The following is a 14,321-nucleotide window of genomic DNA, read 5'->3' as shown; positions in this document are numbered from 1 at the left end:
AGGTGCCCCTCACTTTTGGAAACAGATATACTCTGACAGAACATTCTCCTCTTTCAGAATTTCTTTTTTTTTTTTTTCTTTCAGAATTTCAAATTGCATATTGCATTTGCCCCCTCTGTAAGTCACATCTGTGTTTGTCTCTGCTTTACCTCTCAGAGAAGGAACAGATCTTGAATCTTTACAAAATGTTTATCATCTGGTGTCTTACATTAAATAGAATAGTGTTGGGTTGCCTGGGTGGCTCAGTCGGCTAAGCATCTACCTTCCTTCCACTCAGGTCAGGATGCCGGGATCCTGGGATCAAGTCCTCCATAATGCTCCCTGCTCAGCCAGGATCTCCCTTTCTCTCAACTCTTATCCTCTACTCATTCTCTCTCTCTCTTTCATAAGTAAAATCTGGGGGATCCCTGGGTGGCTCAGCGGTTTGGCGCCTGCCTTCGGCCCCAGGGAGTGATCCTGGAGTCCCGGGATCCAGTCCCACATCGGGCTCCCTGCATGGAGCCTGCTTCTCCCTCTGCCTGTGTCTCTGCCTCTCTCTCTCTGTGTGTCTCTCATGAATAAATACATAAAATCTTAAAAAAAAAAAAAAAAATGTAAAATCTTCACAAACTACTACTCATTTTTAAATCATTTTAAATCATTTATCTCCTTTGATCCTGCTCAAATGCCATATTCTCAGTGAGACTATGCCTAACCAGCCTATTTTAAATTACAACCCAATCCCTCAATTGGCCCTCCCTATGCCTCCATGCTGCTTTGTTTAATATCCTCTGACATACTACACTTAACAATTCATTTACTGTCTGTCTCCTTCCACTGAAAAGAGGGGAGGTATTTTTGTGTTATGTTCACATCTGTACTTCCATTACCTAATACACTGTGCCTAGCACATAGTAGATGCTTAGTATATACTTGCTGAAAGAAATGGAATCATGAACTTGACTCTCTGTACTTAGTTCAGCAGAAGTTTTAATAGATCTTCTGTATCCCACATTACTAAAAATAAAAAAACTCAAGATTTGCACTATGGAATCTTGGTCATTACTTACAGGTCTAGCCCTTCATTTTAGATAATGAAATAGGAACAATGTGATATAGTAGCAACAGCATAGAATTTGTTATCAAATAACCTAAGACCCAGGTGAGAAATCAACTCAGCCTCTCTCAATTTCCAATTTCCTCATCTCTAAAATAAGGGTAACTCCTACCTCATAAAGTCGGTTACAGATAGCTAAGGATTAAATGAGATAACATTTGAGGACACCTGGCTGGCTCAGCAGGTAGAGCATGTGACTCTTGATCTCAGGGTCATGAGTTCAAGCCCCAGGTCAGGTGTAGAGCTAACTAACTAAATAAAAACCAACACACTCAGCGGTGCCTGGGTAGCTCAGCTGGTTAAGCTGCTGCCTGTGGCTCAGGTCATGATCTCAGGGTCCTGTTGAGTGAGCCCTGTGTTGGGCTCCCTGCTTGGAGAAGAGTCTGCTTCTCCCTCTGCCTCTACCCTAGCCCCATCCACAGTTCATGTGCATGCTCCTGCATGCTCGTGCACACTCATACTCTCACCCTCTCTCAAATCGATGGATTGAATCTTTAAAAAAAAAAAAACACAATCTAGGCACCAGGGTGGCTCAGTTGGTTAAGCAGCTTCCTTCAGCTCAGGTCATGATCCCAGGATCCTGGGATCAAGCCCCATGGGAGGCTCCCTGCTCAGCAGGGAGTCTGCTTCTCCCTCTCTTCCCTGCTCGTGCTGTCACTCTCTCACACGTGCTCTCAAATAAATAAGTAAAATATTATTTTAAAAAATAAAAATTTCAAGTTTCCCAACTCCTAGTCCAGTGTATCATCTTGTGCCATAAAACCAGGCTTCTGGTTCCCCTATTCAAGGTTAACTTATTCTTTCATCTAGTTCAGAGCTTTTTAACCTTTGTATGTTTGGGGACCTCTTTCACATAAAAGTAACAGGGCCTCTCTTCCAGCAAAGTGCATATATGTACAGCAACACAAAATCTAGAGCCCATCCATAGGCCCAGGCTTAAGAACTCCTGATATGACTGATGTGCTAATAAGTTACTCAGCAATTCTTATTTTCTTACTTTCATGCTTAATAATTTATGCCTTGGAGTGCCTGGCTGGCTCTGTCAGTAGAACACGCAACTCTTGATCTCAGGGACACGAGTTCAAGCCCCATGTTGGGTGGAGAGATTACTTTAAAAACTAAAAATAAATAAAAATAATTTATGCCTTGGTGATCTTAAGGGATTGGATCCAAGGAGAAACACAAAGAGTAGAATCCAGGGATCTGAATTAAAGATACTGCCCCCAGATCATCATGCTCGTTAGATGAGAGTCTATCTACACACAGCCATAACCAAGAAGGAGATCCAAGGCAAGTAAAGGATTCAGTAATCAACAGCAAGAAGCCCAGGGAAGAAAAGTAGACAGGACAATCAGATTATTTTTGCCATGCTGCTAAAACACAAACCATCCATCCAATTAATTCTACATGACCATTTTCAAAGAGCCATTTAGAGGCACCAGTCTCTTCTCTAGAGAGAAATATTCCCAAAATGTTTGTGATGAGATTTCTCACCAGACCCCCATCCCCATCATGATTAACTCCAGACCAGACTGTTCAAAATTATTCTATACTCCCTTCCCTTACTTTGATCAAGACACTACATTCACTGTGAGGAGCACCTGGTAGGGGGGGAAAAAATCAGCATTAATATCATTGGGGAGGTTAACTTACCATGTGTCATTTCTCAAATTGGGATAAAACTTAACTAGCCTAGAAAACTAAAATGTAAAACAAAACAAAACAAACAAAACACTTAACCAGCCTAACTCACTGGAATGTTAAACATTTGTAAAATACTTGATTTAAATGAAATCATTCTGAAATAGTAAGAGAATCTTCTGACGCCAAGGAGGCAAGTTATGAACTTCTTTGGTAATCTCCCAGTTCAAAGTTAAGCACCTAGTAGAGTAGGCGTGCTTGATAACACTAACTACTGAATTCAGTGTCATTAACCTACTCTTGTCCAGGTATAGTTCAATCTCCTCATCTGAAAAATAAAAACACATATACATTGTAAGCATATTTGGGAATTTCTAAATATGTTAACAGTTAATAGCTTTCACCCCTGAGTGGAGGGATACAATGTTAACAGTTAACAGCTTTTATCTCTTAGTGGTGGAATTATGGGTGATTTTAATTCTCTTACCTACATTGTGCTACAATTTTCAAGGTTTATATAATGTCAATACGGTTTTTAAAACCAGATATTTTGAACTTAAAGGATTATCTACAGACTCACAGATTTTCTATCTGATAATTACAGAATCCCTAAAGAAATTCTGTACATTCAAGGTTGGTTAACAGAGTAAAAAGGTTTTTTTATAAGCAAAAATAAAACTATCCATTTTGGGGGGACCAGTTCTGTAAGTGGGAGGTCTTGACCTCTTGCAGAATTGCAGCATGAATCTTCCCAGCCCTTCACTCACCTATCTAAGAGATTACTGCACTCTAGATAAATACAAGCCAAGTCCTTGAAGATTCTGCTTCCTAAATTTTCTATAAACCCATGAGTTCAGCTTGGTGGTCAAGGATAAAACAAGATATTTCCCCATAGCTGAAAACTGGTTTCCTAAAAAAGCTCGTTTATAACTTCTATCACTTGGTATATTATTCATCATTTTTGCCTTTTAAAGTTGCAGCAAATTAAGATAGTAGGCCTTTCCAATTGGCCTAACAAGTACAACTCAGCATCAGAATTGCTTTTTTGCTTGTTTAAGAAGGGTCTTCCATTGTTATCATACACTCTAACCAAGGGGTTGTTTCTCCTGTCAGGAATAATAAACTGTTAGATTAAAAAATTAGCTAAGCAAAAAAAAAAAAAAAAAAAAAAAATCACTTATCTATACTCGAACTAAAAAGTGATGTTTTTCAGGGGCGCCTGGCTGGCTCCGTCAGTGGACCATGGGACTCTTGATCTCCGGGTTTTAAGTCTGAGCCCCACCTTAGTGCAAGACCACATACATACATTACATACGATGTTTTCCATGAATTCCGCACTGTCAGGAGTCAAATTTGTTAGAAGCCTAAAAACGACTAATTTTAATTTCTGATAACTATTAAAAACTTTAAGTTACAATTTGCATTGACCATCTCAAAACACACGTGCCATGAGAGGATCACACGTTAACTGGGTAAGTTAAAAAGTCACTATCATTTGTTACCTACCTACTGAACTTGTAATAAAAACAGTGTGGACATACAAATGTGCATATGGATTCCAAATATTTGTTCTTGTTGCATGTATTTCAAACAGCACGCAGTTTAAAAACAACAGTGTCACTTCCAAGAACCACTCGAATCAAAAGAAAGGACAGTCATCTCAAACAGCCCAAATTATTCACCTGTAACAATGATTTTTCCACTTCTATTTTTTTTTTTTTTTTTTTTTTTTTATGATAGCCAGAGAGAGAGAGAGAGGGAGAGAGGCAGAGACACAGGCAGAGGGAGAAGCAGGCTCCATGCACCGGGAGCCCGACGTGGGATTCGATCCCGGGTCTCCAGGATCGCGCCCTGGGCCAAAGGAAGGCGCCAAACAGCTGCGCCACCCAGGGATCCCTTTCCACTTCTATTATACACACAAAATTGACCTCTTTGATCAGCTTACATCTCCTTCTTCTTTTTTTTTTTTTTCTTTAAAGATTTTACGTATTTATTCATGAGAGCCACAGAGAGCGAGCGAGCCAGGGACATAGGCAGAGGGAGAAGCAGGCTCCTAGCTGGGAGCCCAATGTGGGACTCGATCCCAGCTTTCCGGGATCAGGCCCTGAGCCAAAGGCAGACAATCACTGAGCCACCCAGGATTCCTGATTAATTTACATTTCCTTAAGGAATTATACCAGCTAATACTTAAAAACCACAAGTTTCTTTCTTAGAATATAAGACAAGTTAGAGATTACGTATCTGCAACAATTTAAGGCAAAATTAGTCATTTCTATTTTTCCATCAACAAAATGGGAGTATATGGTTTTTGGAAGATGAGTTTTTCCACAATATTTTTAGAACGGGTCCTTAAGCCATCTTATTATCTTGCAAAGAAGAAAATGGGCCAAGGGGCAAGTTTACCAGCACCCAAGATGGCACAGTCACAGGCAACACCTCCCACAACAGCCACCATTTTGAGCAGCAGGACAAAGTTGAACTACTTGCGATTTTACAACAACCAAAAGAAAACCCTACTACCGGGATAACTGTTAAGCATCTCTTGAATTTAAGCATTCTCAAATGTGTCGTTTTCGCGGCCCCGTTTGTCCAGCGGTATAAACAGCTGTCCTGCTTACAGTTTCGGTAAGGACCGCGCTCGCAACAATCACTCCCAAACTTTGGAAGCGGGCGCTGCGGTGGTACTCAGGACGCCCAAGCTCCCTCCTCTTCCTCCCAACACAAGCCTGCGGTTTCCTCGCGTTGTTTTAATCGGCTTCAGGAACGGAGACTCGCCGAAAGCCGGAGCGCGGTCCCAGGCTATCAGCCTACACTCCGCCTCGTTCTCCCAGCGTCCCTCTCTTGATCTTCCTATTTTCCCGGTACTATTAACTCCGCAACAAGAGCGGGCTCCAGCCCTCGGATCGTGCGAGAAGCGAATGATATTTCCGCAAACACCACTTAGTCTAAAAATAAAGGTGAGGCAGAAACCCTGGGAATACACGAACCAAAATCAGTCTGAAAATGGCAGAAAGTAGGGTGGGTGGGGGTGGGGAGGCAACAACAACGATTTGCTCCTGCGAAAGAGTAATCCTTGTGTGGAGCGCTCCACCGGCCACCTCGCGGGCAGGACCCCGGGGAGAACTGGCCGCCGCTTCCATTCACCTTTGTCCGCCGCAAAAGGTGCTGGGTCCCCCACACGTCCGCGCCGCCGCGGCGAGCAGGCGGCCCAACCTGCCGGCCAATCAAATGTCGCACGCCGCCTTCCAAAAATAAAAATAAATAAAAATACGCGGACGGAGGGCGGGTGCGGCGCGGCGCGGGGCGGGCTGGCGGCCCCCGCGTCCGCCCCGCGCGCACTCCCGCCCCGGTCCCGCCGCAGGACCCCGGCCCTCGTCCGCTCACCACAAAGCCCGGGTCCGGGGGCACCCTCGGCCTGGCCAGAAGAGCCCTCCCTCCCCTCCCACCCGCCGCCGGAGGGATAATGGTGGCCGGACCCGCCGCGAGCCGCCGAGGGCCGCGCGCCGCACGAGAGGCGCAGCCGGGAATAACGGAGCGCTCAACTTTCCGCGCCGCCGCCGGGCCCCGCGTCCGCCCGCCCCAAGGGAACCCAGGCGGCCCAGAGCCCGGGTGCGCGCGCCGCTCCCGGCCCCGCAGACCCCGGCCGCCGCGCCGAGCACCCGGGGCAGCCGAGCCCGCTCGCCCTCCAACGGCACCGGGCGGGCCCCGCACCCGGCCCCCGCCCCGGCCCCACACCCGGCCCCACACCCGGCCCCCGCCCCGGCCCCGGCCGGACTCGTACAAAAGCGCAGCCCCCGCTCCGCCTCGCCCCGGAGGGCGCCGCTGGGCACGGCCGCCTCGAGCAGCGTCCCGCGGCCGGACGCCGGCGACCGGCGGCCCCGCGCGCCTCGTGCCCCAGCTCCGAGCCCTCGCCCGGCTGCCGCCCGCCCGCCGGAGCCCCCGCCGCCCCCGCGCGGCGCCCCGCGGCCGCTCACCTCGATCTCGAAGTCGGGCAGGCGGAAAGCGGTGCGGAAGAGCGAGCAGAAGTGCGCGATGGCCGGGACTTCCCACCAGGAGCGGAGCTCGCCCAGCCCGGCCGCGCCGCCCTCCTCCGGGCACATCTCCCCGGCGCGGCGGCGGCGGCGGCGGCGGCGGCGGCGGCCGCGACCCCCGAGAGCCCCGGCGGCCCCACGCTGCCCGCGCGCCTCGCCCGCTCGGACTCCCGCCGCGGCGCCGCGCCTCAGCTCCTCGGGCGGGGGCGGGGGCGGGGGCGGGGGCGGCTCGGCGGGCGCAGGAGCTGAGGGCGGGCGTCCCGGGCGGGGGCCCGACTCACTGAGGCGGCGGCGGCGGCGGCTGCGGCTGCCGGCGGGGCCCGCGCGCTCGCCCCATCCCGCGGCTGCGGCTGCGGCCGCCCCCAGCGCGGTACAATATAATCATCCCACCGCCGGGGAAAACAGATGGGGCCGGGGCGGGGGCGGGGGCGGGGGCGGGGGCGGGGGCGGGGGCGGGCCGGGGGCGGGGCCGGGGGCCGGGCCGGGCCGGGGCCGGGGCCGCGCGCGGGCCGAGGGAGGGGCCGCCACGAGGAGGGGCGGGGCTGCCTCGCCACAACAACAACCCCCGCCCCGCGCCCCACCCCCCGCCCGGACAGCTGCACCGGGAGAGCGGGGGAGGGGAGCGGAGGGGAGGGCAGCGGGCGCCCCGAGGAGCGAGGGGCGGGCCGCGAAGGGAGCGAGCCGGCCCGCGGGCTGCCCCGGGGCCCCCCTCGCTGCGCGGGTGCTCGGGGCGAGGCCTTCACCGACCTGAGCCACAGGGACGCGAGGGCCTTTCCCGCCCCCCACTCTGCCCTAGTGGTCGCGTCCTTTTAAAGGGCCCGCCGGGCGGTGCCTGCGGCGGGGCAGACCCGGGGCCGCGCACGTGCGAGAGTTCGGGCGCCGGTCGTGCCGCGGCGGCGCCGGGAACCGGAGGTCGTGCGCCCCAGAAATAGGCGGCCGGGAGGGATAAAGTGATTTCCACACGTTCTCGGACACTTTGATTCCCTCCAGGAACGGTGTTCCAAGGAGCTCCAAAGTGGCTCTCTTCTCCCGGGGCGGGGGGGGGCTGGATGAGCTGGGGCCCAGGGCGCTGGAGGCTGGAGCGCGGCGGGAAGGGTGGGGTCGGGGGAGGCGCCAATCAGCAGCCGTGCGCCCGAGCGGCCCCCCGGAGGATGGACACGTGCGACCGCCCTGAGAAGCCGGGCCCAGGGCCGCGGGCCGCGCAAGGGCCGCCCGCAGGAGAGCGCACAATGCCGTTAGCGGGGTGGGGGATGGGGGATGGGAGACGCGGAGCGCGCCAGGTCCCCGGGGAGGGCGGATGCTGGCGCCGGCCCGGGGTGCGCCCTGGAGCGGGGGTGCGGGCGCGGGGGCTTCCGAAGTACTGAATTGTGCGGTGCGGTACAAGTCGGCCAAGTCCGAAGGGAGAAAAACACTTCCGAACACTTGAGACCGGCTGGAAGTGTGGGCAAACTACAGTGAACCCCCAGGTGGAGGCACTGGCCAGTGCGAGGAGGTTTTCAGTCCTGGATTCATCTCCATCTCTGAGGGCCTTGGCCGGGCCCTGCACCCACCTCTCGGTCTGGAGACACCACCCCCGACGCCTCCCTAAAGTACTCCGGTACTCACGGAAGCAGGCACGGTTATCATCCTCTTCTACCTCGAGCAGGGTCTGCGCTAGATTGTGGAGTGGGCTGTCTGCAGGTCCTCCCTCAGCTCTCCCTCACTTGATTCTGGTGCCTTTAATAACCTGTTGTGTTTCCATAAAGCAGCATTTAAAGGGGGAGGGGGAGCCAACTTCTTAAACTTAATTGCATCTTTTATGAGTCAAAATACTTCTAACACTGGCTCCCCCACACCCCTCCTGGCTTAGAAACGGCCCCAGAGTTTTGTTTCTTTATTTCCTCGAACTTTTTAATGACTTAAAATTCATCCTCAAATTCTACTGTATGCTTTCTTTTCTTTTCCCTTTTTAATTTAAATTCAATTACATGCTTTCATCTTTGGCAAAAATAAGTGTTTATCTAGATGCTCCCAAAGAGCAAAGGCTACAGTTTTGTGTGTTTATAAAGCTCTTCTGTGGATATCCTATTAATAGATGAGATGTGAAAGGGGGCAGGAGCCCCTCGAATTAATCACATAACCTGAATTAGATGTTTTCGGACTTTCTCCTCCCGTCTTTCCTCATTTCCTCACAGATCGGTTTGATTTTCCAGAACTTTTCCTTCTCTCTTTTTAAACATTACTGCTTTTCTTCATGTTCATTTCTAATCCATTATATCCTGACTGTTCTTTCCCCCAGTTCCTTTTTGCTGGGTCTCCATCTGTCTTCTCATTTTTGCCTGTATCTGTTACCATGATTTAACCTCTTTTATCTTGCCTCTCAATTGTCACCACCAGCCAGGGAGGAATAATAGTGCCCAGAATATCGACACCACCAGGAAGCAGAAAGGAGACAAGTTGTGGTTACTGCCGAGTGTTGGAGTCCTGGTTACAACCCCCCTTGGTTGGAAGGCTACTCTATTGTCCTCTTCCCTCCCCCACACCGCTGCCCAGTCCTGGTCATCAACAAAACTGTCCTGGATCTGGAGGTGCCCCCTGGTGGTGATTAGAGAGTCCTCTTTCTTTCTCTTTGAGCACCTTTTTCTTGCTCTGCCTTACTTGCCCTGTGCTGCCTTTTTTTCTTCTGAGGATCCCATCTCAGTGTTCATATGGACCAGCACTCCAGCTTTACATCTGCCTCTCCTTCCCTTCCTTTTCTTTAAGACCTCCTTCTCTAATTCTGGTTCAGTGCCTGGTTGCTCCCTCACTGTGCTCTCCAGCCACCCCAGCTCTCACCAACAGCCTGGAACCCATTTTGGCCCTGGAGCTAAGAAGTCTTATATGTCTCTGGTCCGGCCGAAAGGATGGTCTGGGAGTTCCCCGAGTTCGGACGAGGGCCTCACGTTTGAGTCTTTGACTCTGCTCTGAACATTTGTCCCACTTGCCCCTGGGACTTCCCTACCTCGGAGTTATTCTCTGGACCGGCTTTTGGGCAGATCTCCTGGAGTCTAGATTACGACCTCTGTACCCATATGTTGGTCACTGGCCCTCCCTTATTTCTCTCTTTCTTTCAGAGTGGTATCTCACTCCAGGCTTTTTCCAGGTTGGCCCATTCTTCCACCCTCTAAACACTGTCTCATCTTCCTTAAAAAAAATGCACACAGCTCATACTTTCCCTTTCGCTCTCTTGCCTCTTTTCCATTTGTGAGTTGTGCCATTAACCTCAGATTCACCACAGCCTTCAGTTCCTTATCCTCTCCTAATCAAATGTTTTCGATTTTAAAAACCCCACAATAATTAGTTTGGCTAATCTGTTTTGTTAATTCATTGATGCTGCAAAAAATATTTCTATTTCTCCTTGCAAATATGCATTTATTTCAGTTCTGATGGAATCTTTATAGATTCCTGGAGGATCATCTGGGAAACTAACCACCGTTGTATAACACTGCTTCTTTGGGAAATACATTGCAAATTCCAAATGATCAGCTAAAAACATTTATTTGAACCTTGGAAGTTATGTGAGAAATAAAAGTGTGGCTTCTCCCATAACCACTGCTAACTAGGACTATAATCCAAATGTTCCAGTGTCCTCTCTAATGATTCCACTGTTTCTGTCTTTCTACTTGAACTGCCTTTCTTTTCTTTTTGCCTAACCAACTTAACCTGGATTCTCCTTGTTTCAGTCCCAGAATCCAATTGGAGCAAGAGTAGAGTAAAACCTTACTTTGTCACTTTAGTTGCCTGTGTATAACTAAAGACCAGTTACCTCATAAATCCTTGCCACACCCTCACATACACCCTTCCTTTCTCATTACAGAGCTGCATTCCATAAAGTACCTATTCCCAAAGACAACTTTAAAATTTTAGAAGTTGTAGAAAGTAAATTAGGTTAGTAGTCAGGAAATAGGAATTGTCTGTTAGAACTAAGTCTCTTATTCTCTCTGTATTTCGTCTGTGAGACAAAGGGCTTAAGCTAAATGGTCTCTGTGTTCTGTGGCTTTGCCTTTAGAATAGAGCCACTATTTTAAAGTGGGTAGCTCCCACCCCATCCCCACCCCATCTATCCAATGACTTCTCCCAACAAACTGGTCCCCTTACCCACCTGAATTTGCTGCCACCTCCTCCTTTTTCTTTTCTTTTTTTTTTTTTTTAAAGATTTTATGTATTCATTCATGAGAGAGAGAGAGGCAGAGACACAGGCAGAGGGAGAAGCAGGCTCCATGCAGGGAGCCTGATATGGGAGGACTTGATCCTGGGTCTCCAGAATCATGCCCTGGGCCAAGGGGGCGTTGCCCAACCTCCTTTGTCATCACACCTTTTTAATCAATCGTCTAGAAAGACTTAGAACTCAACCTCTTAGATCATGACCCACTCAAAACTCACTTTCTCCTAAAGCTTTCCCAAAACACCCTCACTTGGGTGTCTCTCCATGTACCCTTACACAAGAAATCACAGTTTGTATGATTCACTTATCAAGTACTCCTTTGGGTCATCTACTATTTATTTTGAAGTGCTACTTAAATTAAAAGATTTATAATTAGAGCTATCTTCTCAACCACATTACACTTTTTGGCGGGGAGGGGAACTGTCCCTAATATCTCAGCAATCCAATGATTAATTTGATTACATAATGACAATGCAAGAGATAGCATGACGCCATAAGACATTCAGAACTTCTTTAAATGCCTGTTGTGGATTCTTTTCCTTCCTTCTTTCCTCTGCCTTTCTGCTCTCTCTTCTTGGAACTCATTCACTCGGCATTAAAGATCAGTTTTTTATCAATACACATCCTCAGTCTAGCTTCTCCCCTGAGTTACAGTGTCATTTCCCCAGATGCCAGTCGCATGCTTCTCATTACCTTAAACTCAACATGTGGTGAGGAAGGAAAATAACAACCATGACAGACAGCTAGCACAACACTGTTCTATCCACCTCAAACACCCTTCCTGACTTTGTAATTCTTTTAATAAAACAACTATATTCCCAGACTCCTGGGTTCACTTTTTTTTTTTCATGGCACTTTCCTTTTTCCTTTCCTCTTAGCTAATAATTACTGTCTTCTTGGTTCTTCCTTCACGATGTCTCTTGTATCCCTTTTCTTTTGATACCCTCACTTTCCACCCTAAGCCAGGTCCTTTTCGTCTTACTGTATTAGATAGAAGCTTCCTGGTTTTCTTTCCTCTAGTTCCCCTCCACCTCTGACTTACTCTGTCTTGCCAGATATAGTAAAACAATACATCAGTTTGAAAAAGATTAATTTTAACAGTAAATTATTTGTTATATTTATTATAATTATTATGAGAAATAAATTATTTCTTGAAAATATAATTATATTTTCTTAAACACAGTGTCTCCAACATATTATAATTTCAACATATAATCGATACAAAAAACATCAATGAATGATTTTACATTTTTTTTTATACCAAATCTTTGAAATCTGCCATGTGTTTTACACTTGAATGCACATCTCAGTTAGGACTAGCCATATTTTAGTGCTCAATCTGCCACATGTGGCTAGCAGCTATTGTATTGGGCCTTATGGATCTACACTACTCACTCTGTCCCTCTAAATCATTGGTTCTTTCCTATCCAAACTCTGCTTCTCCATATAGACCTCAGGGAGGCATCCCTAGCCACTCTAGCCTACTGCAACCTCTTCCAACTTCTCTCTTTCATGAATGCTTTGTTTCACTGAGTAAATCTCAGCTCTTCCACAGGGAACAGTCCATAGGGCTCCTTATTGCTGTCCTCCACCTGCTCCTTTAGAGCAGTCTACAGATAATTGATCATAAATGAATGTTTGTGAAATAAGTGTTTATTACTAATAAGTTCATAGGAAACACTAGTTACCCTCTCTACATATATCTTTTTTTTCATAAAAGTCTGTGACAGAACACAAATTATAATTTTTAAAGTGTCAACATGCTTGCTATTATGTAATCTAGTTAACCACTTAATTTTAAGATTACTCTCAAGCCTTTCATATGAACTTAATTGTTTTTAAGATTTTATTTATTTATTCATGAGAGAGACACACCGAGAGAGTCAGAGACACAGGCAAAGGGAGAAGCAGGCTCCATGCAGGAAGCCCAATGTGGGGCTTGATCCCAGGACCCCGGGATCACGACCTGAGCTGAAGGCAGATGTTCAACCACTGAGCCACCCAGGCAACCATAAACTTAATTTTCTACTTCCACTTAATTTCTCCAACTTCTAGTGATTTAATATTTGAGATTGATCTTCCCAGTTCTAATTTTTCCCTTTCACTGAATCAGGGTTTTGGTTTCTGCCTATTTTCATAAGGTAATCAATTTCATTTTGTGTGGCACCAAGCTAAGTACTGTACAAATGAAGCTGCCAGGTGTATGTTCACAGTTTTTGCTGGAGGCTAGGAACATTGCCCTGGGACATAGGGCACACATGGGCAGTAAATGAACAAAAGGCAAGTTATAAAGGGATTAAATAAAATTGCCCTTGATCATGTCAGTGATGCTACCATTGCTTATCTTTTTGCTTCCTTCCTCTCTTGACAGCCTTCCAGCTCTGTCCCAACTCTCCTTCCTAACTGCCATGGAACCCGTGGTTACCTTTATCCGCCTTGGAAAGCTCGTCTGTGTTGGATATCCTGTAAAGCAGGTTTCAGAAGTGAGGCATGGGGGGAGAGAGAACCCAAAAAGATAGGCAACTGGTTGGGGAAGAAGATGACAGAAACAATAAGAGATAATTTATTGAGAGAGAAAGTTTACATTTTAAAAAAAGCATATTGAGATAGGCAAAAGTCACTATAAGGATTCACTGTGAATAGAGCAACAGGTTCAGAACTTCTTTAGCTAAGCAGCAAGTATCATGAGGAGTACCGGGTGATGTATGGAAGGGTTGAATCACTGTATTGTACACCTGGAACTAGTATTGCACTGTATCTTAACTAACTGGAATTTAAATAAAAACTGAAAGAAAAAAAAAAGAAATTCTTCTGCTAACCATACTGTACTCTGTATAAATGTCTCCTTACCACTCACCCACATTTCCAGCAATTTCTCTCAGCATTTCTGTAGTTAATTACTCTTCCTAAAGCCTAGGTTGAGGTGGAAACATGCTCAGAGTAACTTGGTTGTCCTTTCTACCTGTCCACACCTTTCCTCAGAGCTCCTTAGGATGGGGCCTCTCATTACCATAAACTGAGACTTGCAGCCTCTGTGTCCTTCCATTGCTCCGCTCCGCAATAAGAGCTCTGAGGCCACCTGAGACCAGGGCTATGTGAGCAGCTCTCGCTCCCTCTCTCTCTCTCTCTCTCCTTTTTTTTTTTTTTTTTTAACCTTAAGACTGGTAATTTGTTATAGTCATGAAACTGAGGTATCAGGCTTGAAACTCTCCTGACCCTGGTTGAGAGAGGCTGCTGGCATTCACAGTTTCAGCCCTGAACATGGAGGCTGTGGCTCTCTGGAGCATTGCTTCTGCTGCTCCGGCTGCAAGAAGCTCAGAACAGAGCCGGGGGCTAGCAAATACTATCTTAATGCCACATGCAGCCATAA

The 14,321-nt window shown here is 47.8% G+C and overlaps 1 protein-coding gene and 1 long non-coding RNA gene across 6 annotated transcripts in view; both read right to left on the bottom strand.

Moving 5' to 3' along the window:
• Window positions 1-6,869, bottom strand: part of CECR2 (CECR2 histone acetyl-lysine reader) — a 175,108-nt gene extending 168,239 nt beyond the window's left edge. For all 5 annotated transcript variants that reach the window (XM_077871714.1, XM_077871715.1, XM_077871718.1 and 2 more), the window contains exon 1: window positions 6,712-6,869. In XM_077871714.1, the coding sequence (XP_077727840.1) occupies window positions 6,712-6,837 (126 nt within the window). In that variant the 5' untranslated portion in view covers window positions 6,838-6,869. The remainder of the gene's footprint in view (window positions 1-6,711) is intronic.
• LOC144297485 (uncharacterized) lies at window positions 4,669-6,204 on the bottom strand. Its single transcript, XR_013364533.1, has 2 exons — window positions 6,122-6,204; window positions 4,669-5,979 (listed from the first exon to the last, which is right to left on the bottom strand). It is a non-coding gene; the product is annotated as an uncharacterized LOC144297485 (long non-coding RNA).
• Window positions 6,870-14,321: the final 7,452 nt, after the last annotated feature.

The sequence above is a fragment of the Canis aureus genome, chromosome 25, assembly GCF_053574225.1.
Source record: "Canis aureus isolate CA01 chromosome 25, VMU_Caureus_v.1.0, whole genome shotgun sequence".
NCBI lineage: Eukaryota > Metazoa > Chordata > Mammalia > Carnivora > Canidae > Canis > Canis aureus.
This window is presented reverse-complemented; position numbering and strand designations above follow the sequence as displayed.